We start from the raw sequence: 24,897 nt of genomic DNA on the forward strand, positions 1-24,897 counted from the left end.
TGCTGCAGAGGAGGAGCAGGGTTCCCCCTCACTGCCCGGCAAACCAGGCCCCCGGGCATCCCATGTTGTAGCCACCAGTGCTGGGCCCCTCCCCAGTGTCTGGGTCCAGCTGGACCCCAGCAGGAGCTGGTGCAGCGCCCAGGAGTCCTGGATCTTGGCCCTCCTCCTAAACATGATTACTGCCCTCACCCCCACCAGAACCGGGGAGAACCCAGGAGTCCCCTGCCCTCCCGCCACACACTTCTGGGCACAATTACACACTTTGTTGCCCCGCTATAGCCAGGGAGAGCCCAGGAATCAGGACCCCTCCTAGCCCCAATTACCCCCCTTGCTGCCTTCCCCCCTAGCAAGGGAGAGCCCAGGACGCCTGGATCTTGGGATGCCGCTTTCTAGCCACAATTGCTGCCCCCACCAGAGCTGGGAGGAGCCCAAGAGTCCTGGATCTCAGGATCCCCCCAACCCCCTGGTCCTGGATCCGGGCTGACCTCCTCCCTCCCCAGGAACCGATGCAGGTCCCAGGTGTCCTGGCTCTCCCCTCCACCCACAAGCACTTCTTGGCCCTTCCTCCCTTTGGGGAAGCTTGAAGCCCCCGGCTGGAGGGGCAGGCAGAGCCGGCGCATGGCATTCAGGCCTCGGGCAGTTGCTCATGTGGTTCCTTTAATTCGCGGTGTGCGTGGCCGGTACATGCGCGTGGGCTGGCGTCTGCGGCGTTGGGATGCGGAGCTGCTGGGAGACACGGCGGCACGGCACGGGAGAGGGCCGAGGGCGGGGCGCGCGGGGTGAGCCATGGCGGCAGTGATGCTATGTACAGTACCAGGAGAGTGGCAGGGCAGGGGCCATGGGAGCACCAGGGCGCTGCTTCCCCCTAGCGCTAAGCCCTGCCTGCTCCCACGGGGGCCCACGTGGACATCTCATGCCTGCTTCCCACAGCCCAGGAGGCCAGGATAGGGCCCCCAAGGTGCTGGTGGGTGGGTCCTAGGATGGGACACATGGCCTTGGTGCTGTCCGGGCACTTCTCAACAGGACCCGTGGCAGAGACCGGCCCAGCTGGGAGAGGCAGGAAACTTCCTGGGCCCCAAAAAGCGCCTCCCTGAGCCAGGAGCCAGGTACAGCGTCATGCGCCGGACGGTGACCCCAGGGGGAAGGAACAGGCTGCGGTGAACTGGGGTCCCCATGGGCTCACAGCTCCCAAATCCCAAGGGCTAGGGCCACTGCAGCCATCTTGAACGCTGCCCATGTGGTGTCCCGTGCTTGAAAAGAACCAGGTGCCCTTGCTCCCAGCCCTGCGAGGCCCCACTCTCCTTCCTGCCCCGTGGAAAAAACCCAGGATGTGCCCCTTTCCCCTCCTGGTCTTCCTGAAGTACCCAGGAGTCCTGGCCCCCAGTTGGCTTGGTATTGCTTGAGGTTGTGCCCGGGATAGGAAGTGCTCGGGGAGGAGGGCTAGGGGCACAGCGCCCCAAGGCGGGGCAGGGAGGGCCAGGGCCAGCTCCAGGGGCAGCCGGCACCTCCTGCCCCTGCCCCCTGATCCCCATGGCCTTGCTGGTGCCTCTCACCCCCAGCCCCGCTCTCCTGCCCCTACTCTGCTGGTGCCTGCCACACACAGGTGATATCCCTGCCCTGGGTAGTGCCATGCCCCCCTCCCAGCTCTGCTAGTGCCCCCCACGCACTGGGGGTTCCTTCTGGCCCAGAGTTTTGCCCCCAGGGTCCTGCTCCCCTGCCCCTGGCTTGCAGGACTCCTGGGTTCTTTGCAGGGAGAAGCACCAGGAGGGGGAGACACTAAACTAAGCTCTTGTCTTGGCTCCATGCAGGACCAGGCCCAAAGGACACATAGGATGCCCTTGTCCATGGGGTGACACCCCCCCCTCCCAAAGGGAATAAACCCAACTCAGCTCCTGCCTCCATGCCAGGCCCCACAGACCAACACGCTCCACACACACATGTAACAGGGGCTGCATACAACTTCCACGAGCAGAGCCAAGCCCAGACCCACGTCCCGCGACACCACACTCACATCCACGTGGATCCCACCCCAGACACACAGGGGAGAGCTGGGGGAGGACAGCAGAATCCGGCCCCGAAAGGGGCTTACAAAAACAGAGAGAGCTGTACGCCGCGGGGAATCAAGCCCCTGACCCGTACGCACCCAGGCACCCAGTGCCAGGGGGGCAGTGAGCTTGCGGGGCTGAGCCCTGACACTGGTGTCTGATTGCAACTGGGGGCAGGGGGGAATTTGGAGGGTGGGGGCAGCGGCAGCATCTGTGTGACACTGATGTGATTAATTCAGGAACCGTGCGGGATAGGAGGGCACGACCCCGACTGCGGGGGTGGCAGGGCACAAGGGGTCCCAGGCACTGTCCTGGCTCCAGGGGTCTGTGCGCAGCTGGACCCGTTCCTCCCCGCGCACCCTGCCACAGCCCGAGGGGTCTCCCACGGGCCAGAGGGAACAAGCCTCCAAGCCCGAGCTGGCCCCAGCCTGTGCTGGCTTGGCAGTGAAAAGCCTGTTGTGCCCCAGGAAGGAGTGGGGCAGGTGGGTGGGCCGCGGCTCCAGGGCAGCTCCAGCTGCGGGCTGGTTCCTGCTGGGTGTCTCTGCGTCCCTGCGGATGCCCGAGCGGCGCCCGGTGTCCTCGCGCCCCTGCGGCCCAGCGGCTCCTGCCCAGGGATGGTGCGGATTTCGATGGCGTCAAAGACTTTGGACTACGTGGTGTCGCTCTGGCAGAAAGGGACCTGCTGTTGCAAGCGAGACTGTGAGGCCAGGCCAGGGCAGCATCTCCCCTCCCGTCGGCACGGCTGCTTTCCACTGCTTGGCTCCTCTGCCGAGGTCTTGACCCCTCTGGCCCCTGTTTCACGGCCCCGATCCCACCCCGAGGGCCTTCCTGGGCCAGACTTCGTCCTCCCCTGCTGCGGGCCCGGCTCAGCCAGCACTCCCATGCGCCCCAGCTCACCGGGCAGCCCCCGCTATTCCACATCGCCGTTATGGTTGTGCCGATTCTCGGGCGTGGGCAGCTCCTCCTCGCAGGGCGACAGCTCCTCGATGGACGTCTGGTTAGTGATCCCTGCGGAGGGGGGGGCAGATGGGCGGCTGGCTGGGGGGGCCGTGTCTTTCTCCTCTGCCGGTGCCGACGCTGCCCCTAGCCCCCAGCTCCAGGCAGGCAGAGACAAAGCCACTGCTGGGCACACACCCTGGTCCCAGGCCAGGGCAGGACAAAGCCTGCATGGGGCTGGGAAGGACTTACACCCCTGTGAGGGAAGTGTCAGGGGAGTTTTTAAGTCACCCCCCAAGGCGCTAGCTGCAGCCCAGGCTGGGGATGGCAACTGGGCTGTGCCAGTGCTCCTGCTGGCACCAAAGCCTTGGGGGCTTGCCCCCCGGCTCAGGCTCAGACCAATGCTGCATTGGGGTCAGGAAGGAATCGCTGGTCAGACTGGTCCAGTCTGGGGGCATTTTGCCTTCCTCTATAGTGGGGGCATGGCCTCTGCCTGGGATCCTCTCGAGGGGACATGAACACCCTTTGCAGCAGCAGGATGTACCCCCCTGTTTTCCCCGTAGCAGGTGCAGGTGTGATGTCTGCTGTTGTCTCAGGGCCAAAGGAAGTTTTGCTGTGGGGTTAGAGGATGGAAGTGTCTGGGTCGGTTTGGGCAGGGCTGATCCTGCCCCAGGCACTAGGTGAGCTCCAGCCTCACTCCTCCACGACTGTGATGCCCAATGCACCCCACATGGCACCAGGGCAAGGCTCACACACTAGGCCCCCTGCCTTCTGCCATCCAGGGCAGGGAGACCCGTGCCAGGGCTGGCCTGGGTGGAAACCTTGGTCCATCCCCGCCCGGCACCTACCGCTGGCCGCCCGCTCCTTCCACTTCTGCTTGTTCTCCTGGATGTACTTGGACCAGGTGGCCCGGAAGCTGGCAATGTTGGCACTGATGGCCCCCAGCTCCGTGTGCTCGTCCACCGACGGCTGCCGCCACTGGGAGCTGCGGGGAGAGAAGGGGCAGCCATGGCATCCGGGGCTTGCTCAGACCCCAGACAGTCCATGAGCTCCCAGCACCGACTAGCGAGAGCCGTCAGCCCGGCGCAGGGGGATCCGCACACACCCGGCTGTCTCCAGCTATCGCAGGCGGCTTCAAAAGGAGCCGTTCCCTCACATCCTGACTTTGCCTGAGGCCAGAGGAGCCCCCGAGAGGGCTCCCCCGGCCTCGAAGAAGTCAGCCCCTGCGGGCACGCTTTCGGGCAGGGAAGCTCTAGGCTCATAGACAGTCGCCAGGAGTGGGGCAGCTTTCCACCAAAGCTCTTGGGTGTATTCCTGCCCCAGCGATTCGGGATGCAGCTGCAAGGATCTCTGGGCACTGGGGATCTGCAATGCTGGAGCTGTACAGCTCCAGGGACCAAGCCCCTGCTGCTGCCCCAGCGATGGTATCACACACAGGCAGCCACTCCCAGGGGGGCAGTGACATGTCCAGGCTATGCCAAGGGGCTGTGTGGGGCCTGAGAGCCAGGATTTCTGGTTTCTAAGCCACAGGTTGCTGCAAGTTCCTTTCCCTTCGCTGTGTTTCAAGTTCCCCTCGCTGTCCCCAAGCTCTGGGATGCAAACCACGAGGGTCAGGCAGTCCCCAACATGCAGGGAGCCCGGGAGAGTGGTACACCACGGGTCTCACACCCTGCCCTGCCCACACAAGTACCCACCTGGCCTGCTGGCTGGAGGGGTTGGATTTGGCTTTGGAGCCTTCCTCCACCAGCGGGATGACGGTCTTCTCTGCCACGTCCGTCAGCACCGAGAAGGTGGGCTCCACAATGAAGTCGATGAACCCTGGAGTGGGGCGGAGGGGGCATTAGAGCTTGGTGCCATGGGGCAGGAGGCATGGGCATCGGGGGGGCGGGCAGCGACTCACCAATCTGGGACTGAGCCACCAGCGTGGACGTGCGGTCACAGAGCGGGGAGAAGGGCAGCCCCAGCTGGGCTTCCTTGTCCCCCTGGCAACACAAGGAGACGGCGATGAGCCTAGCCGGACGCCGGAGCCCGTGGGACCCCCCGGCACCAGACACGGGGCCGGGACACGTGGGTCCCTTCCTCAGGTCGCCCTTACCAGGGCATTCAAGCGTTCCCTCACGAGGCCGGATTCCCCTCCCACGTGGCAGCTGGCCCGAGCCCCGGGAAAGGGCGGCAGGGGTAGCTCTGGGATGGGCAGTGAGCACAGCCCACCCCAGCAAAGGACTCCTGGGTCCTCTGCCAGGGAGAGGGGCCTCGGGGCAAGGTCAGGCCCCCGACTCCTGTGCCCATGTTTCTGGACTCCACACCCAGGGAGAGGGGGCAGGACCGACTCCGAGCTGACCCTGGCCTGGGGGCTGCAGCTCGCTGGGGACAGAGCCACTTCAGGGTGCCAGCTGACAGGGAGGGGGTCTCAGCTCCATCCTCCCTCTGGAGGGGTCTAGCTGCCCGGGTCCCCGCCGGACGTTGCATCGGAGGCTGAAGGGAGGCAGCCCTGAGGGCTCTGCCCAGAAGCGGGGGCGAGGGAGGGGAGGTTGGGTCCAGAGCCGCAGCCTGCCAGCCCAGCGCAGGCAGCCGTGACGGACCACAACAGCGTCCACGGCAGGCTGCAGCTCCCCGGGTGCCCGTCTGCTTTGACGGCAGCAGGTCCAGGCTTGGTGCAGAGCACCCCTGGGCAGCGTCAGCATGTTCCTAGGGTTGGCAGGGCAGCCAGACTCTGGCCAAGGGTCCCCAGCCAGCAGGACAGGGCGACAGAGAGGTCACACAGGCCTGGCACCTGTCTGAAGAACTCCTCCATCAGTGCCTTGGTCCAGCGGCTGTGCACCGTCCACTGCTTGGTGGGGTGGCTGATGTCTGCCGCGTGGAGCAGCAGGGACAGCACCTTCGACTTGTCGATCCTGCGGAGGTCGGGGCAGGGGAGAAGGGACCGTGAGGGGCAGCTCGTCCCTGCCACACACCTTGCACTGCCCCCACAGGAAACCCGCCCATGGCACAAGCTGCCACCCCCTTTCGCCCCTACACGTGGAGCCACATATGTACCTTGGGCTCTCCTGCCTCACACACACCCCTGACTTCCCCCCGCCCCCAACTCACCTCTCCAGTTGCTGCAGGGAGGTTTTCATGGACTTCACCTGCTGGAAGTGACACGACATGTCGGTGGCCAGGACCATTTCGATCACCAGTGCCCGTAGCTCCCTGGCACGGGGAGAGAAACAGAGGCACGATCATAGCTGGCCCAGGCCTAGTAGGGCTAGCGCTGCCCGGGGGTCCCCATCGCAGGCTCCCAGCTGGGGGAATGACCTCCAGAGGGTCCCTCTCTTGGCAGGGACATGGTCACAACCCCCTCCCCATCAGGAGGGGCCAGGGCGGAGCTTGCAGCCTGCAACGGGCTCACCCAGCAGCGAGGCTGTTTCGGCATCAGACCATTGCCAAGGTCACTGTGAGAAAAGAGCCTTGCGGGGGCAAAGGATGGATGGATGGATGGACTAGAAATGGCCTGACGCAGTCCACTCGGCACTGACGCATGGCCAGGCGCTGAGCTAGGGACAGGCCACGGGCAAGTCCCGCCAGCCGGGGGTGTGTGCGCGCATCGGGTGGGGGGCAGACCCGTGCCTTACACAAACTCATCTTTGGTGAGGTTGATGAAGATGTTCATCTCGTCGTCCTGCATCATGCGGAAGACGGCGCTGATGTGATGGTTCTCCAGCACCGAGCGGTCGTTGTACAGGATGGCGCAGTCGGACCTGGGAAGGGGGCGGGTGACTCAGGCATGGAGCCAAGGGGACGCGGCCGTGCAGTCAGCAGGGAGCGGGCGAGAGGATGTGGTGCAGGCAGGATCAGGTCCCCCCCAGCACAAGGTGGAGCGAGTCCAGTCCCCTCTGTGCTGGAACCCCTGTTCAGGACCAGGGACGCAGGGACAGCCGCCCCTTCAGCCCAGCTCCCCCCAGCACCAAATCCACATCCATCTGTGCCCAGCCCAGGGTCCCCTCCCCCGCCCAGCCCCCAGGCAGGACCCCACAGCCCTCACTTGGTTTGGATGTGGAAGCTGTTGGTGGTGCCCGTGTGCTCGTAGTCATGGATGGCAGCAGCGAAGATGATGGCCAGGACCTCGATCTCCGTCAGGTAGTGCTGCAGCACGGCACAGCTGGCATCAGTGGTGCAACCTGATGCCCCCCACCCTTCTTACTGCCCCCTTGCTTGTCCCCAGCCAGCAACAGGGTCCCTGGGGACGTGGCAGTGGCCTGACATGGGGCCGTGGGAGAAGGGTTGCAGCTTGCAACAGGCTCTCTTGTGTATCAGGCCATTGCCAACGTCGCTAGAGGGAGTCCTGCACTGTCGCAGACCCAGGCAGCTCCAGCTCAGACAGGGAAGTGCCTGGTCCCTGCCTCGGGGACCAGCTGCTCCCAGCTCCTGTATCCCCCGTAGCCTGCGAACCACCAGCCCCAGGGGGGCGAGACGGCAGCTCTGGGGTCCAGCCCAGAGCCCACCAGGGAGGACGGATCCCTGCCCCGCTCGTCCCTGGCTAGCGGAGATACCCCAGCCCATGCTCACCACCATGCCAGAGCGCAGCAGGAAGCAGTGCACGGTCTGGGTGACGTCGGCCGCGTGGATCTGGTTGTGGTAGGGGTTCTTGTACTTGCCATAGCCAGCCTCCAGCGCGTCCAGTAGGCTCATTAAAAACACCGTGGGGATCTGGGGAGATGGGAACAGAGCAGGAGATGCATTACAGGGGTGTACATGGCCTGTCCTGCTCCCACCACTCAGCCACGCAGCGCCCGGGTCCAGACTACATGAATATGTGGCACACGTATGCCGTCCCACCGTACACGCATGCCCGTGCTGGAGCCAGCAGTGCTCAGGGCTTAGGCAGAGGCGCACCACGGACACCCCCCGCCCCGGCCCTGCCCTCAGTTCCCCCCAGGCGTCTGCTTGCAGCAGTCCCAGGTGGCCGATTAGAGCCTCCCGCTGGCAGCGGAGCTCACGACGTGCCTGTCAGTCACCAGGCCGTGGGTGGAAGCTGTGCACAGCGCGTGCAGAGGTGGGAGCCAGAGAGACACACGGCACACACACAAGCAAGCACTCTCAGGCAGGGTAAATGCTTGTACGCACACATGCAGAGCTCACATGCAAAACACACTCAGACAGGGTACAGGCATGCACACAGACAAACAAGCTCTTCAACAAGGTACACGCATGCACAGAAACAGACAGCACATGTACACACACACACACACAGGACACCCATGCACATGGAAACATTCATGAACACAGACACATACCCAGGTGTACACAACACATACCTTCACACAGAGCACATGCACGTATATGTAGATATGCAAGCTCAGGCACGTACCCAGACATACACAAGTGCAAACAAACCCAAACAGAGCTGCTCACATGCATTTGCACATACAGAGCTTCCCCTACACATGGACGGACACACACACTTACATCGATAAGTACAAATCTGTGAAGATATACATGTACACGCACTCACATGCCCATCCTCATACATGCAAACCTATGTGCACACACACACAAGCACATCCAAGCATGCAGGGAGGCGCACACGTGCGCACACACATGCCCTCGCAGGCTGTGAAGAAGCCCTGAAGGTCACAGCAATCTCCATTCAGCCCCCAGACCATTCCCCTGAAGCCCCTTCCCCAGCTGGGCCTGAGGTGCATGGGGACCCCATGGGTCACCAGTGCCCACCCAGGGCTCACCTTGAACCGGCTGTTGAGGTTGTGTCGGGTGAAGAGCTCAAAGACGATGGTGCGCAGGGCATGGTCGTCCGTCACCCGGTTCAGTGCAAACACGTCGAAGCACCACAGGTCGAGGGTCTGGGGGGAGAAGCCCCATCACCATGCCCAGCCTAGGACCCTGGCATAGCTGGTATGTAGCCGGACCATGCTCTGGGGGCCATCCCCAGTCTGGGACCCATGGCACAGCTCCCAGCTGGGCAGCGATGTATCAATGAGGGTAGGGCAAGAAGGAGGGCACCAATGCTCCCCTTAGAGACAGCGAGGGCCCTGCCAGCTGTACTTGGCAGAGGCTGGGGGGAACCCACACAGGTGCCATGATGGCAAGAGGCTGGATGGAGCCAGGCCAGGCAGTCGCAGGCTGCCTATGGCTAGCCTTAGCAACATGGGTCAGAGCACGTGCTGGGATCCGAGCTCCCCTGAGCCACAGCACAAAGGAGCAGTGGGCACAGGACATTGGAGGTGCCATCTCCTGTGATACCCAGAGCTCTGGGCCCTGCCCGTAGCATCCAGCATCCCAGTGCTGGGCACCTCGGGAGTTCCCAGAGGGCAGGTCTCGCCTCTGAGCAATGCCAGGCACCTCCCATGGTCGCAGTGGATGGGGCTGGGCAAGCTTGGGGAGTCCCAGGGCGGGCAGGCACCTCCGGGCAGTGCCAAGGGACGCTCCCGGGCACTGAGTACCTTCAGGCAGTTGAGGACAGAGGCGGAGTAGGTGGGTCCCACGGCCGTGTACGTCCGCCGGAACATCCTGCGGAGGAAGGCAGTGGCGAGTCAGGCTCCAGCCAGCACAGGGCGCTTTGTCTCGTGGGGCAGATGTGCCACCCCAGCTGGAGCAGCTGTGCACGCAGCAGGGGTCTAAGAGCCCTCAGATACACTCGCTCCCCCTCCAGCACCGGGTGAATGGTGATGCCCCCGCCCAGCGTGACAACCAGGGAAACTGAGGCATGGATGGCGGGGGAAGTGGCTCTCACTTCGCAAACCCAAAACAGACCCCAGCTCCTGGCTCGAACTCCCTGCACTGCTCCCTGGCACCCCAGATGGCCCGAGTCTCACGCCCCGTGAGCCCCCACAAGGCTCCAGGCCCGGGGTGGGACCGAGGAGTCCTGGGGCCACGGCCCACCCGGGGTCTCACCGCTCCACGAAGATGCCAGCCTGCACGGCGTGCACGATGCTGCGGAACTTGGGCTTCTCCTCGGAGCGCCGGCCCGTGGCGCGGGTCTGCTGCGTGAAGGTGGAGGCCAGCCAGTCCCGCACCTCCGAGGGCACCGCATCAGACTTAATCTCCTGCAGTTCGTCCTCCGTGTCCAGGATTTGCCTGCAATGGAGCCAGCGAGACCACGGTGAGGGGTGGGGCTCTCACCCCTCAGCCCAGCCCCTCCAGTCTGCCCGGCACAGAGTCCCAGTGCCCCCCTACTCATCGCTTCCCACTGCATGTGCAGGGTATCCCGACGCCTCACCGTGGCCCTAAAGACCCCTCAGCTCATCCCCAGCAGGGACACGCCCTCCGCCGGCCCAGCCCCACCTGGTCTCATCGATGTAGACGGCCTCCAGCAGCGAGGCCGTGTACTCCAGGTTCTTCTTGAGCTCCTCAATGTTGACCTCGCCATTCTCCAGCTGTTTCACCATGTACCTCAACCTGGAAGACAAGGAGGGAAAGGGGTCAGCACGGCCGCACCAGCCACAGGGCACCAGAGCCATGGTACCGCCAGCCACCCTGCGCATTGAAGGGGAGACGGCAAGACACCAAGGCCTGGCAGAGCGGGAGGGCCAGATGCTGCCCCTGGACTGCATTTGCAGCAGAGAAAGAGCAAGGGACACATGTCTCCCTGTCCACAAGATGCATCAATGCGCACACGAGACACCACTGGTGCATGCACGAGAGATCACAGAACACGAGGGTCAGAAAGGACCTCAGGAGGTCCCCCTGCTCCGAGCAGGACCAGCCCCAAGGCTTTGTCGAGCCAGGTCTTAAACCCCTCCAAGGATGAAGACTCCACCACCTTTTTGGGGAGCCTGTTTCAGTGCTTTACTACCATCCTAGGGAAACAGTTTTGCCTAATATCCAATCTTAACATCCCTGGCTGCAACTGGAGCCCATTGCTCCTTGTGCTGTCATCTGCCACCGCTGAGAACAGTCCAGCTCCATCCTCTGTGCAACCCCCTGCAGGGAGTTGAAGGCTGCTTTAAATCCCCATTCAGCCTTCTCTTCCCCAGACTAAATAAGCCCATTTCCCCCTGCTCACAAGTCACGTGTCCCAGCCCCCCCAGCCACGCTCTTTACCAATTCTCCAACGTGTCCACATCCTTTCCGGAGTGGGGAGCCCGAAACGACGCAGGACTCCGGACGTGGCTGCACCAGGGCTGAATAGAGGGGAAGAATCACTGCTCTTGATCTGCTGGCACCGCTCCTACCAGTGCAGCCCAGGATGCCATTAGCCTTTGTGGCAACACGGGCACTGTGGCAGGCTGTGGGGCCAGGGGTGGTGATGCCAAGTACAGGCTGCTCAGGACTGGGCCAGCTGAGGAAGATAATTAGCAGCCGGAGGGAGGAAAAAGACCTTCAGGGCAGGGAAACTGGGGACACAGGCAAAAAGAAGAGAAGGGAGTGAGAGCGGCCTGGCCACTGGCTGCAACACCGGCCCAGGGACTCTCAGGGCCCCAGGGCTACGAGGCTGGGAGCAGGATTGGAGCCCGAGAGGAGAGACTGAAGCGAGGAACCTTCTTGGGGTGGAAGAGGGTTCAGACCTGTGAATTAGCCCTTTATGGACTGCTTTTGGTGTCCAATTTTGAGGACTGACTAATGCAGGAGGGCACCTGGGTGACTAGGTGTGCCCTGAGAATATAGCTTGTATCAGGTCTGAAGATGGTTTGAGCCCCCGAGCCTGCTACAGGCAGCTGCTGGCTCCTCTTCAGCTTCTTGTGCGCTGTCACCCCTGGGGCCTTTTCTGCAGAGCTGCTGCTTAGCCAGGTATCCCAACCCGACTCAGTCCCCAGCCTGTCCCAGTGGGTGAGATTGCTCCATCCTACGTGCAGGACTTGGCACTTGTCCTTGCTGAATTTGCACCACCGCATATGAGACGCACCAGTGCTGTTTGCACAAGACACCGGTTGCTGTACAAAACAAGGCACTGGGTGCTGAGCTCAAGGGTACCATACCCCTCACCTCCAAGCAAGGGAAAATGAGCCTGGTCCAGGGAAGGAGGTCTATCTGCATGCCATCCAAGGGGTCATCCCAGTTCCTAAGTGACTGAGACCCCCCCCACCCCCTGCCTGCAGCCACATGGGCCTCAGGGAGTTGGCTTTTCTCATCCATGGGGTACTGGCAGGGGCCAGACCTGGAGCCCAGCTCATTCACCCGAGTGCCCAGAGCCCAAGAAGCAGGCACGTCTGCAGTCCCTACCCCCAACTCACTCATGCCCTGAACCATGGATATGTACAGAGTGAAGGATCACAGCCATGGAAGAGATGAGTGGAGAGGTTTTCTCTGCCATCTCTAACCCAGTGGTGGATTGAACGGTCTCTGCTTCAGTGCCCTCCCTCTATGACATCCACATCTGCTGCCCGCAGAGACCGAAGCTAGACAGATTACGGACCTGAGCCCAGCCGTGGAGCACTTCTGATCACAGGAAACCCACGGTGCTGAGCCCGGGTAGGGGGGACAGGATATCTAGCACCCGCAGCTCCAGTCAGGGGTGCGGGGCCGAGACCCAGAAGGGCGGCATGCCGTCTCCCAAAGCCAAGTGCCAGGATCTAGGCTGCGTCTCTCTGAGCGGCTCGACAGCTCGGGCTGGTATGCACCGCTCAGCAGGTCTCCCAGGACGAGGCTGTGTCAGTCACGGTGTCGGGAAGAGGGGGATCAAAGCCACCGACTGACTTGGCAGAGAGCCCCCAGGGTGCAGCTGCTGTCCCTGCCCCTGGTGCCAGCACCGACGCTGCAGCTCCCTGCCGAGACGGACAGAGACGGAGGCTGGCCTGGCTGCTGGTTCAGCCGTTCATTACATGCCAGGCAGCGGCAGAGACTGGCACAGGCAGGGGGGTAAGGACAGCGAGACCTGCCCCACACCAGGCTGAGCCCCAGCTCCGGGACCCAGCTTGGGGCAGCTGGGCGCACGCAGCCCTGAGAGCACAGGGGAGGTGTCCCCAACTCTGGGGCCAGCTGGGTACAGGGCGGCAGCACCGGGATGCGGGCAGAGGGGGCTCGCAGGGCCGGCCCATGATGGCGGCACCTCCGACGGAGGGGAGAAAAGCCCCTATGGCCTCAGGGCCACCGGCAAGAGGATGGAGATGGCTGCATTTGCTCCTGGGCATGTGTAGACCCATGCACATGCATCCATACACACACACCCATACCTGCACTCCTGTACTCACATGTGTGCATGCACACTCCCATACATGCACTCCTGTTTACTCCATGTGTGCGTGCACTCCTATTTCCTCCATACACACATATATACAGGTGTGTGTGCGTGCACGCACGTGCAAGCACATGTGCAGTGTACCACACACAAGCACTGCTGTATACCACACACGCATTCCCATGCATGCGTGCGAGGACAAGAATGCGTGTATGTGCACACATTTCCATGCACGCGCGCACACACACTCCGAGACATGCACAAAGACACACTCCCCTACATCCCCTGTGCATGCACACACAAACGCACGCAGCTCCCTCACACACGTGCAGCCCACTCGGGCAGAAGGCGAGGGGCCGGCAATGCCTTGCCGCGTGCCCAGCACCCGTGGGAGGCAGCGCAGATGAAGGCCCCGTGCAGATCAGCCCCTCCTAGTACCACCCCCGGGAAGCTGCAGAGCTGCCCCCCCATCCCCACCCCCACCTCTCTAGCTGAGGTTAAGGAAACCCCCTGCCTATGCTCCCTCCTACACCACTCCGGGCCCCAGGGGTGGGCAGGCATCAGACCCCCAGCATCACGGTGCAGGGACCAGACCGGCTCTCCCGGGCACAGCCGCAGCCCTGCCCGAGCCTGGGCAGGCAGACTGGAGAGTGCTTCCCAGTGGTCAGAGCAGGGGGGCTGCATGGGTCCAGACCCACCTGGCTGCAGACAGAGCCAAGCTCTGGGCTGGGACTTCATATCTGCCAGGTCTCGAATTCCGGCTGTACCTGGGGGTGCTCTTGGGACCCCCGGGCACCCATGGTCAGCGGGGCAGAGGGGAACGGCACTACATCCCGGACCCAGGACCCCAAGGTGAGCAGCCAGGCCAAGTTCTCCCGACCAGCCAGTGGGCTCCCTCCTGGGCAATTGTCACAGCAAGGCTATAATCTCACCGCCAATCTTTTCAATTAGCCGGGAAGGCACTGCAGCAGGCGGGCGGGCAGAGAGGGAGGGAGGAGTAATCGATGCTCAAAGCCGGCGGCAAGGGCAAGCTCAAGGAGACATCTGCAAGAGCGCGGCTGAGCGGGTCTCACGGGCCCCACGGCACCGCCCCAGCGCTCAGACCCGCCGTGCCCCAGCTCTGGGGCACCCCAGGGGCCTCCAGCGCACAACTACACGGCGCAGCCGAGCCAGGCCAGCTCAGAGCAGGACAACATTAGGCTCAGATGCACAGGCCAGCCCTTGGGGACTCGGCTAAAGGATTTAGGCACCTGCATCTCTGTGGCTTGCATGGGCAGGGTGAGGGGGCGGAAAAAAAGGGAAGCATTACAAGATGCCCACGACGGAGATCGGTGTCAGCCCCTGGATTTCCCCACAGCCCAGAGGGTCCCAGTGCCCCTGCGAAGGGCAGTACATAGGGGCTAGCCAAAGGTCCCGTTGGGCTTTCCGGCCATGCACAGCTCTGAAGGGGGCACTCGCCTGCACTGCAGCCAAGCCTGACACAGGGACGCAGGGCATTAGGATCGTGTGCCCTTGTCTAGGATCCATCCAAGGACCCAGCAGCTGCCACCTTGGTTGGGGGCTGACATATCCATCACCCACATTTGCCCACTCCTCCCCAGACCCACAGAACGGACCAGGCTGCAGCAGCCGCAGCGTCCGAGCACAGGCCCTCAGGATGCCCGGGTTCTCTCCATGGCAGCCGATGCCAGCCCCAGTGCCGCCGGCTGAAGGGTTAAACCCAGGGACAGACACGCACGTGGGTGGACACATGCACCCCCATCCCCACCGCCAGCAGTCGCTGCAGCAACCCCCTGCACACGGAGGCAGGCTGGGCTTGCGCCTCCCCGGGTTATGCTCTCCCCACCCACACGCAGGATCCGTGCCCGTGTGCCAGGCTCTTCCGTGCAGCTGGTGGGGGGCCCTCCCCGCCTCCGATGGAGCCGAGCTTCTGCTTTACAGAGCCTCAGAGCAGCTTTTCCCCCCCACCCCTTTCTCCCTCCCCACGGATCCTTGCTTGGCACCAGTCTCCATCCTTGCCCAGCAGAGATGGGGCAACTTTGCTGGGCGTGTGCTTTTGCCTCGCTTGAGCATGGAAGCCGGGTTGGGCCACAACACCCCGGGAGCCCAGAAAAATTGGGATCAAGAGAAATTCCACCCCAGCCACAGCTGACAGTCCTGGACTACCTGGACCTGTATACAGCCCTTCCCCAGGTGCCCCCTGGCCCTGGCAGGAGACGCACGGGCATATATGTGCGTGTGCCCATGCACAGGCTGCTCAGCCCCGTGGGGCCACAGCTTCCTGGTGGCCAGTTCAAGGCTTTCGGGATGTACTAGAAATCCCCAGGGAAAGGGGCAGGGAATGCTCAGAGCCCCTGGAGACCTGGGAACAAGCCCTCGAGCACCCCCAGGACTTCCCCTCGGGCAGGCGGGACTGGATGGGGGAGGCAAGCGCAGGGTGCAGGCCAGGCCTGGGCACCGTGGGGACACGTTCCCGCTCCAACCGGCTCCAGCCACGTTTCCACCTTCTCCGCCGCGGCAATTACGGGTGCGTCGAGGCCTGGGCCCATTCGTCTCTCTGAGAGATGAAGGCTGTCATCGATTGTGACACGCGGCGCCGGCGCTAATGGCGCAGAGCAGGGGGAGGGGGCAGGCAGGGGTCAGGTGTAAATACAGGCTCCTGCACCACGGAGGGAGCTGGCCTGGCCCCCCTTGCCCACGTCCAGAGTTGCCAGGCACGGACACGGGGTACCAGGCCCCGGGGCCCGACCGTTTGTGCCCTGCACGCACCGCCTTGACCCGGGCACCGCCGGGTGCCCGTCCTCAGAGAACCCCGGGGAGGCCGCGAACGAACGCCGGTAAATACCGCTCCTTAATTCACACACTCGCTGCCTCCCAGCGGAGCCGCTCCCGTCCTCAGGGAATTACGTAATTATGCAGATTGAGCTCTCCTCCCCGCTTTGCATAACGAACAAGCTGGCGCGGCTGGCTACTGCTCCCCGCCCTGAGATCCCACCGCAGCTCCCCGTAGGCCCACGGGGGCAGAGCGCGCCGGACAGGCACGCTCACCCCTCTGCCGCCCAAGTCGGGCAGCGAGAGCTAGTGGTTACAGCAAGGAGAGGGATGGGCATGTGCAGCGATGGCACGAGGCAGCGGGGAGGGCTCCCAGCTCTGGCAGAGCGGGAGCACCCAACCTCAAAGCCTGTCGATGAGAAGGCAACAGGAATCTCACCCCTGAGGCTGGCTACTAGCTTGGGAAACTGAGGCAGGGCCTGTTCTACCAAGAGCCGCCCAGAAAAGCCAGGCGTCCTGACACCCACGGTCCTGCCCAGCATTGCATGAAGCCGCTTTATGCTGGCAAGGCTGCCCCATGGGCACTAGATGGGGGTTTACCCATGCTCAGCTAGCAGCTAGTTTCAGCATCCTCACTCCTCCCTGGCTGCCACAGGATCCCGGAGGGGAATGGGCAGGGCTCACAGCTCCTTGCCCGGCCAATGCAGCATGAAATGGGTCCTGGCTGGTGACCAAGTCCCACCGGGGTCTGGCCCCCTTGGACAGCTTCCCCGCTACTCGGAGAGGCAGCAAAAGTTGAGAGAAAACCCAAGATGTCCGTCTACAGACAACCCAGGTCCATGAGACAGCTGGGAAAGGAGGGGGTGGATAAGAATTAAAACATCCCCATCTGAACTCCTCCTCCACCGAAGGAGATTCCCCCAGAGCAGCCGCGTCCCCTGCTTCATTGCTCGAAGGATGTTTCGGAGCCTCGACGCTGGAAAAGCAAAGAGATAAAGGAAGCAGGACAGAAGAAGCCGGTGACCCGCCAAACCGAGGACAACGTGAAAGGGCTTGTTTAAATATAACCAAGAACAAAAGGCATCGCAACAATGGCACCGGCCTGGCGGTAGCTGGTAACGGCGGGACTGCTGGTATCGAGGGAGAAGAGGCAGAAACGCGTGGATGCTCCTGCTTTGGAAAAAGCCAGGGGAGGTAGTCGAGGCACGTGGCGATGAAGCCCCTTCCATGCCCAGAGGAATCCAAGCAGTCTGGCTGGATGCGTCCAAGCCAGACTTGCTGGATAATTTGCACCCCCAGAGTTTGAAAAGAGCTGGCCAAAGACTAGACCAGGGATATCAAAACTCACTCGGTCCCCCTCGGCTAGGCCCATACTGTGGTGCACCCTATCTCAACAGCTGGCTCTGCCCTGAATTTGAACCCCTGGCTGGGTCCCAGTTCCACGAGCTAGATCTAGCCCATGGGCCGTATCCTTGACACCACTGATGTGGGTGTTTGCTAAGCCCAAGCAAATCCCGCAGGGCTGGAAGGAAGGGGATGCCACGTGCCAACAGTTAACAAGGATGAGAGACAGAACCGGTAATCAGACATCAGCCAGCCCAGAATCGCAAGCCTGAGCCTGGAACAGCTGATACGAGCCACGATCAATACAGAATGGAAAGAGTGTCATTTAATTAATCCCAATCAACACAGGCTTATGGAAAACAACCCCCGTCTGATGGACGTGGGGTCTCTGATGGAGAAGAAAACGGATTTGCCCAAGGTGACACTGGTTCCCAGTCCCATCGAGAGCTCGGTCTCCGCAGGGTGCTGCCCACAGCCCCACTTGATCCTGCCCACAGAGCCCAGCTTCCCTCCCACCCCTGCTCCCCTCTGGAGCCAGCCCCATTCCCACCCCCCAGGAAAGCTCTTGCCAAGTGCTGCCTGTTGAAGCCTGGCAGCTAACGGCTGGAGGAGCCCGGGGCCACCTAAAGGTAGGGGCTTGGGGTGGGGGGGTGGTAAACAGACCAGGGTAATAGAGAGGGCACAAGCATAGTGCCAACTCAGGGCACTGCTCACTGTGATCCAGCAAGGCCACAGACTGCAGGATCAGGGCCCTACAAGCACCCCACCAGCCAGGGGTCATTGTGGGCTAGTGCAGGGTAGCTCTGCTCAAGACCCTCCACTGCCCGTGACCCCCCCAGCAGCTACAAAGGCTGGGTAGTGTGACAGACCCAGCCAAGGCCCCTCCTCCCTGGGCATCGCCAGTCCCCCCAGCAGGACTGGGGAAGAGTGTGGGGCTTTACAGGACCCAGGCAAGCTGGGTCCCAGGCTCTGTGCTGCCGGTCCAGCCCCCAGGGGAGAGAAGAAATCGCCCCACTAGAGACCCGCCCCATCTCTTTCCTACCCGAGCAGCACTGGAAGCCCAGGGCCCTTGGAGTGGCGGCCCCTTTAAGCAGCCGTGGGAAACAGTGCGAGGTTCCACCCCAGAGTCAGCTGCATCAGCACGGTCTCTTACCTGAGGATGGGGCCCTGCAAATGGGCCCTGCGCACCCTCACCAGCCCCGCCATGGAGGGTCACAGGAGAGCCCCATTCCCCATCTCATTGCTCGCTGGCGGCTGGGCGGGGTGCGGGGAAGTTCCTGTCCTCAGCAGAGCAACTAAATTTGGTGGCTGCAGCTGAGCGTGGGAGTGTGGGGGCGGAAGCGGGGGGCAGGGAGGAGAACAACCACACAGGAACTGCAAAGTGGCCCCCCCTTCCCAGAAGCCTTTTACCCCCCACAGAGAAAGCCAGTGACCCTGACAGGCAGGCGGGGCAGGGACCAGCCAGGCTGGGACGGGGCTAATACATGGAGACAGGCCCAGGAGCAGGGCCCTGGGGCTCCAGGCCTTGGGTGGGGGCAGGATAGACCCGCCCAAATGATGGCAGCTGGGACCACGGGCTGGAAAGGACTCCCCTGGGCCTCGGCTCCAGCTGCTGTCTATGCAGCCCAGCCTAGACCCCTGCCCAGCTCCGTGCTGGCTGCAGCCCCCTCCCATGCGACCCCAGGGCCTGGCGCCAACAGGACCAGAAGCACCCGGCATGAGGAGGGCAGGACGCACCAGGAGTGAGCAAGTGGCTATGCACACGCATAAGCACACATGCACATGCATACAGACACAAGCCAGGAGACACGCAACTATACGCACACTGTGCATGCCCATGCTGGACAGCACAGGAGACTCCAACCCAGTGCCAGCCTCAGACCGAGACAGGAGCCACAATGTGCCTCTGCCTTGCGCAGCCACCTGCTCCAGGGGATGCCACCCCCCACCCCGATGCCACAAAGAAGCAGCAAGAAGGGAAACCTCCGGCAGCTGGGTCTGGGCCCCAGATGTCCCAGCTCCCACCGTGGCTCAGCTCCAACTCCTATGTGACCCTGGATAGCCACAAGGCACCTGCCTGTGGCCCCTAGTGCCCACCAAGCCAGGCTGGTCCAAGTTGCCAGGGGCCTGCTCAGGGCAGTCCACATGGGCAAGCCCCAGATCTCAGCCCCGCATCCAGTTGGGTCCAGCTCAGCTCCCGCTGGGAAGTACAAGGACTTCCCATCACCCCCACCAAGGGTTGGGTTCATGCCGGCTGGAAGACATTTGCCCCCACGTCCACATCCACCTGTATGAGGCTGGGGACCTCCCAGGAGGTGACCAGAGCCCCCGGAAGAATGCAGGCATGGGCGCTGGGCTGATGGTGCAGACAGCAGGAGCTGCTTCACACAGCCTGGGCTGACGCCGGCATCTGTCACTCATTAACGTGATGAAGCTTTTCAATTAGCTCCTGCAGCCTCCCCTCCGCAGCCAGTGGTGGAGCTGGGCTTTGCAGCTCCAGATCCGAGGCCCTGCTCCCTGCTGCGGTCAGAAGGGCCTGGTGGGCAGGACACCTGGGTTCGCAAAGCCACAACCCCCACCTCGACCCTCAGCTGCCTTACAGAGCTGGGTGCTGGCAGGGACCGGGCAGTGCCTAACGTCCCCTGGTGCACCCTTGTCCGATGGCTGCAGGTGCCCTGGACTGCACCACACAGGACACGGCCTCTCACCCAGCACCCCCAGGGGCAAAGGCAGCAGCAGAGAAAAGCACCTTGACCTGGAATTACTGCAGAGACCCAGGCACCCATTGCCTGCCCAGACAGCCCCGGCATGACCCTGGCTTCCATGACCCCAGGTGGTTTAGGAGCACGTGAAGCACTGGGGGGGGGAGGGGTCTCAGCAGGGCTCTGCTGCCTTTAAGCACTGAAGACGTTCCTGGAGCAGTCCCATCACCTGGCACGGAGCCGCCCAGCATCTCCAGGGCCCCAGCACGGGTGCGGATGCCGAGCTGGGGGGCAGCCAGGCTCACCCCCATGGGAGCTGAGGCCGGGATGCAGCAGTGGAAAATCTGACGCTTTGTTCTCAGCCGGCCGGGTCCTGCGAGAGGTGACCGAGCTGAGCGTAGCCCCTGGCCCTGCCTGGGCGTGGAGCAGATTCCTAGGGCCAGGGGGAGCGATGGGGCTTGGTCCTGGCTGCCCTCAAACTCCAGGTGCTGGTGCCAGCAGCCCCCAAAGGCAGTTCTGGCTTGCACCATGTGCCCTGCATTGCTATGGGCAGAGTATCCAACCTGGGCATCCAACCACCCTTGGTGCTGGGTCCCCTTCCCCCCCACCCTCAACAGCACCTGCAGCAGCAGAGGGACAGGGGCTACCCCCCCACCCCCACGCACTCTGCTCCGTGCCCCCTCATGCACAGCCGTGTCTGTCTGTCATCGTGGCCACATCACTAGCGCACTGGGGCCACGTATACCACATCCTGTTGTGCTGATAGTCAGCCAGCTCCGGGGCAGAGCGCAGGGGTGATGGCCAGTGCATGGCAGCTCAGGTATGGACCCTTGCCCCTAGGGCACACAGGGGCTGAGTGCAAGGACCCAGCTTTGCATGGAGCATGCACCCAGCTCCCTGTCCCAACCCCACCAGGTGCACGCAGCTCTGCCCCCCCACACTGACCCCTCTGCTGCCTGACCCCCTACCCCAAAATGGGCATCAGACCCAACACGGGGGTCCGGCAGGAGAGGTGCCAGAAGTGGTGCCTAGATCAGAGCTGAACTGGGAGGGGGGCCAGGCACAGAGCTGGATGCGGGGGAGAGATCAGGACTAGGCAGCAAAGCAAGTTAATGATGGGAACCGCATCAGCTCCACCAGAAACATCTCCCTCCCAAACACCCCTCTGGCCGAGATTAACCCCTTGCTCACTGCACCCCACATCAGAGCATCACCCCACAGCTCAAGATGGGCACACGGGGCACTGACACCCCCAGGCCTGGGCTCGACGGCATGGGGGTACGGGGTGGCCACAGGTTCCCAGTGGTGCCAAGAGAGGTGATTAGGGACTAATGCCTGCAGCAACTTCCAGCCTGGCCCTGGAGCCTCATTAGCCCTCAGGAGACTGGTCAGAGGAATGTGGTCAGCTTGCAAGGCTAGGAAATAATTGCAGCCCACGGCCCCAAGAGCAGGAGCCCTCCAGCCCAGAGCAGGCTCAGAGCTTACCCCAGGCCCTGCAGGGGGTCTGTGGCACCGGGGCCCAGGAAGCCGGGAGGGGTGCCAGCCCGAGCACTCGCGGTCCCAGGCAGCTCCAGCTGCGCATGGATGCTCTGTGAGTCAGCCCGACACGCTCGCGGCGTGACTCAGAGCCTGCCGAAGAGCCGGCAAGGTAACAACCTGTCCCCACGGGGCCTTGCTGCCACAGCTCTGCCCAACCGAGAGGGGCCGACGCCGGGTACGGTGCAGCCCGGGTACATGCTTTAGCACGTGGGCTCCGCTGGTCCCAGACGTGGTCCGGTCCCTGGCTGGCTGCTCCCCGTCCTCTGGGCCAGAGCCCCCGCTCTGGGACCCGGTGCCCACAGCCACGAGGCGCAGGCGGCGTTGGGAGCTTTACTGCCCGTGGCTGAAACAGCCTGGGGTTTGGTGGCCAGAGGGAGCGGGGCTGGATCCCCCCCGCTGAGCCGGCGCCAGCAGCAAAGCAATCAGCAATGAAGCCCAATTGCCTGGAAAAGGCGCCAGCGCCAGGCAGGGGAGGGGGAGCCCCCCCAATGGGACTAGCGCTGCCCCAGTCTTGCTGCATGGGTTCCCATGGAGCCCAGGGCACTGGGGGAGCCCCGAGGCCTGTTTCCTCCTGAGGCCCCAGTATGTCAGGAGGGGCTGCCGGGGTGAGGGGGCATGTGCCTCTTGCCCCTACATGACCCCGATCTGTGCTGGGATGGGTGGGGGCAGAGGAAGGGGGTCTGGACGGAGCAGGGGCTGCTGCTCTCCCACCAGCCGTGGAGAGGCCCGGGGGCAGGCTGCAGCCCCCAGACTCCCCTCATGGGCCCAGCCATTCACCCACGTGAGCCCAGAAGGGCTCGGTCTGCCCATCGAGACCCACGGGCAGCAAGGACTCGACTCGTGCTGCCCCCGGTCACACTCCAGAGCATCTCCCGGGGCTGCCTGGCAAGGCCAGGCAGGTTCACCCGTGCCTGGGTGGGTAAGCCCATGCCAGAGGGCAGGTCTGGATACTGTCACCCATTCCCCGGTGCTGGAGAGGAAAAGCAGAGCAGCAAGTTTCACTGCAGGCAGCACCCCCCAGGAGAAGAATCCAGGAGTGTAGGGGCCAGCCCGAGGCATGGGGGCCAGCCGGGATGGATGGAGCCAGGGGACACAGCCGGGATGGATATGAGGGGGCACCGGGATGCGGGAGCTCAGGTCCCAGGGACCTCAGTGTCTAGAGAAGCCGGAGCAGTCTCCTAGCCCAGCGATACGAGCTGCAGCAGCCCCCCCAGCCCACGCTCCCAGATCAGCAGGCGGCAAGCGGGAACGCGGCGCCGATCAGGAATTCTCCTCGCGTTTCAAAGGCGAGCGCGGATCATGAGCTGGCGGGGACTCGAAGGGGGAGGCGCCAGACCCAGCGGCCCGGTCCCTGCCCGCCTGCTTCGTCGGGGACCGGGCCACAGCGGGCAGCTTGTGGGGGGGAGGGGGGTGCAGGAGCATCTCACATGGCCCTGCTGGTGCCCCTCACCCCTAACCTGCAGCCCCAGCTCCCCAGTGCCCCTCACTCCCGACCCGCAGCCCCTTGCTCTCCACCTGTCTCAGCCCTCAGCAATGCCCCCCACTCCCCCGTCTCCAGCTGCCCAACTCCGGGTGCCCCCTGAGCACTCGTCTCCAGCTGCTGCAAACCATGACAGAGCCTGTCAGCCGCATTTCGCACGCCCGTCGCCTCTGCTCTCTCTTCCCATCTCACTTGCTCTCTCAGGGCCCTCTCCCTGCACCCCTCCCCTGCCCTGGTTCTGCCTGGCTACCTGGGAGCTGAGGCCGCCGGGGCTGAGGCCTGGCCTGTGCACTGGGGCTGCAGGACTCCATGTCCCCAGACAGAAACGAAGCAGCTTGAACCACGGACGGAGCAGTGACATGCAGGGAATCTGTCCCGTCCCCTCATTGCCACCCCCAGGCACGGTCTCAACTGCCTGTCAGGGAGCAGAGCGAGCAGAGGAGGTCCAGCATCTCTCTTGCAATGTCTCCATGCAGGGCAACACCCATGGCTGCAGACCCGGAGCCACAGGCAGTGGCCTCAGCTGCCCCCAGCATGGGGTCAGAGGGCTGGGGCCACGTCCAGCCACGCACCCCAATACCCCAGCACAGCCAGGCAGAGCTCCGGGAGCCCCGGAGCTGGCCGATGCTGCCATCTGGAGGCCACGGCATGTGGCACATGAGGATATGGAGGGCACGAGCTCCAGTGCCAGGCTGGGGTCCCAGAGGTGCCCCCAGGACCAGCTGTCCTCTGGCGGGCAAGGTTGGCGGAACCGGCCTGCGCCAGCGGGTCTCTAGCCCGGCTGCCCCTGCAAGGGCAGAGCCAGGCCAGGACGGCTGCAGGGTCCTGCATCGTCTCCCTGGCCTGTGGGACGAGAGGCAGGAGCTGGGGGCTGGAGCCGGGCACAGCGGGCGATCTGGCCAGCCCCAGTGCCCGGCCCCAACCCCGTGCCCGGTCTCAGGAGAAAGCAAGGACCCCTGAGCACCAGCCGGTGCAGCTGGCTGGATGAGCACCTGGCCCTGGTGCTCCCCCAAGGAGCAGGGAGACCTCAAGGGGGCCTGGCCTCAGGAGGGGCATGAAGCCCAGAGCTTTGCCCATGGCGGGGAGGGACGGGGGACGGGGACAATCTGCACGGATGGGAGCTAAAAGCTTAGAGAAGAGAGTGAAGCAGCAGATGGAGGTCGCGGGGGGGGGCAGCAGGGAACAGAAGGCAGCAGGGGCACACGTGCGAACATGTGTGCGTATATACTTGCACACGGATAGGCACGGAGCCAGACTGGGGCTGTGGGGACTTGCAGCCAGGGCAGGCCGGGACACCCAGGGTTCCCGGAGAGGCGAGTCCGATCCCCGGAGCAGCCGCTTTGCCCTGGGCTCCAGGGTGCCAGGAGCTCCCGGGACCCCGGGGGAGGGCTGGCACAGCGAAGCCCAGGCGAGACACCCCCTGCAGCCGCTGCGGAGGACACCGCTGCTGCCGGCCCCGCACGCAGGGGGCCGGGGCGGATGTCAGGCCTCCAACACCTCCACGGGCACGCCGCCGCTGCAAGCCACCCCGGCGGGCCCAGACAGCCACCGCCAGCGCCCTCACGACCCCCGACGGAGCCACCCGGCACGGGGCAAGAGGCTCCCTGGGCGCGCCCGGCGCTGGACAGCCAGCGAGCCGCGCGGTGCCTGGGCGCGGGCGCAGCCGCCTCCCCCCCCGCACGGGAAGCCCCCCGGCAGCCGCCTCCCACCCCCCGCACGGGAAGCCCCGCGTCGCCCGCCGGCCCCCCGCGCACTCACAGCGCTCGCAGCTTGACCCACATCTTCTTGCTGGGCCCCGACCGCAGCTCCAGCGGCGAGGGGCAGCCCTCGGGCGGCTCCTCCATGGCGCGAGCCCGGGCAGCCCGCACCGAGGGAGCGGGAGCGGGAGCGGGAGCGGGAGAGGCGGCCGCCGCCGCGCGGGTAATGGCCTCCCGCAGCGCCGGCCCGGCCCGCCCCGCACGCAGC

The 24,897-nt window shown here is 63.9% G+C and overlaps 1 protein-coding gene across 3 annotated transcripts; it reads right to left on the minus strand.

The window, feature by feature from the left end:
- Positions 1 to 640: 640 nt before the first annotated feature.
- On the minus strand, positions 641 to 24,897 carry PDE1B (phosphodiesterase 1B). Of its 3 annotated transcripts, none has more exons than XM_090053283.1 (15): positions 24,691 to 24,897; positions 10,263 to 10,376; positions 9,873 to 10,055; positions 9,422 to 9,488; positions 8,705 to 8,821; positions 7,530 to 7,670; positions 7,006 to 7,106; positions 6,596 to 6,721; positions 6,072 to 6,173; positions 5,755 to 5,875; positions 4,882 to 4,963; positions 4,676 to 4,799; positions 3,830 to 3,966; positions 2,943 to 3,053; positions 641 to 2,727 (listed from the first exon to the last, which is right to left on the minus strand). In XM_090053283.1, the coding sequence occupies exons 1-14, from the start codon at positions 24,774 to 24,776 to the stop codon at positions 2,956 to 2,958; spliced, it is 1,599 nt and encodes a 532-aa protein (XP_089909409.1). In that variant the 5' UTR covers positions 24,777 to 24,897; the 3' UTR covers positions 641 to 2,727; positions 2,943 to 2,955. The 3 variants fall into 3 exon arrangements, with proteins under 3 accessions (XP_089909409.1, XP_089909408.1, XP_089909410.1); XM_090053282.1 differs by having other exon boundaries at positions 641 to 2,724; positions 24,691 to 24,896; XM_090053284.1 differs by lacking the exon at positions 24,691 to 24,897 and adding an exon at positions 18,365 to 18,466 and having other exon boundaries at positions 641 to 2,724.

This window comes from Crocodylus siamensis, chromosome 6 (assembly GCF_052110815.1).
Source record: "Crocodylus siamensis isolate JL-2025a chromosome 6, ASM5211081v1, whole genome shotgun sequence".
In the NCBI taxonomy this organism is placed as follows: domain Eukaryota; kingdom Metazoa; phylum Chordata; order Crocodylia; family Crocodylidae; genus Crocodylus; species Crocodylus siamensis.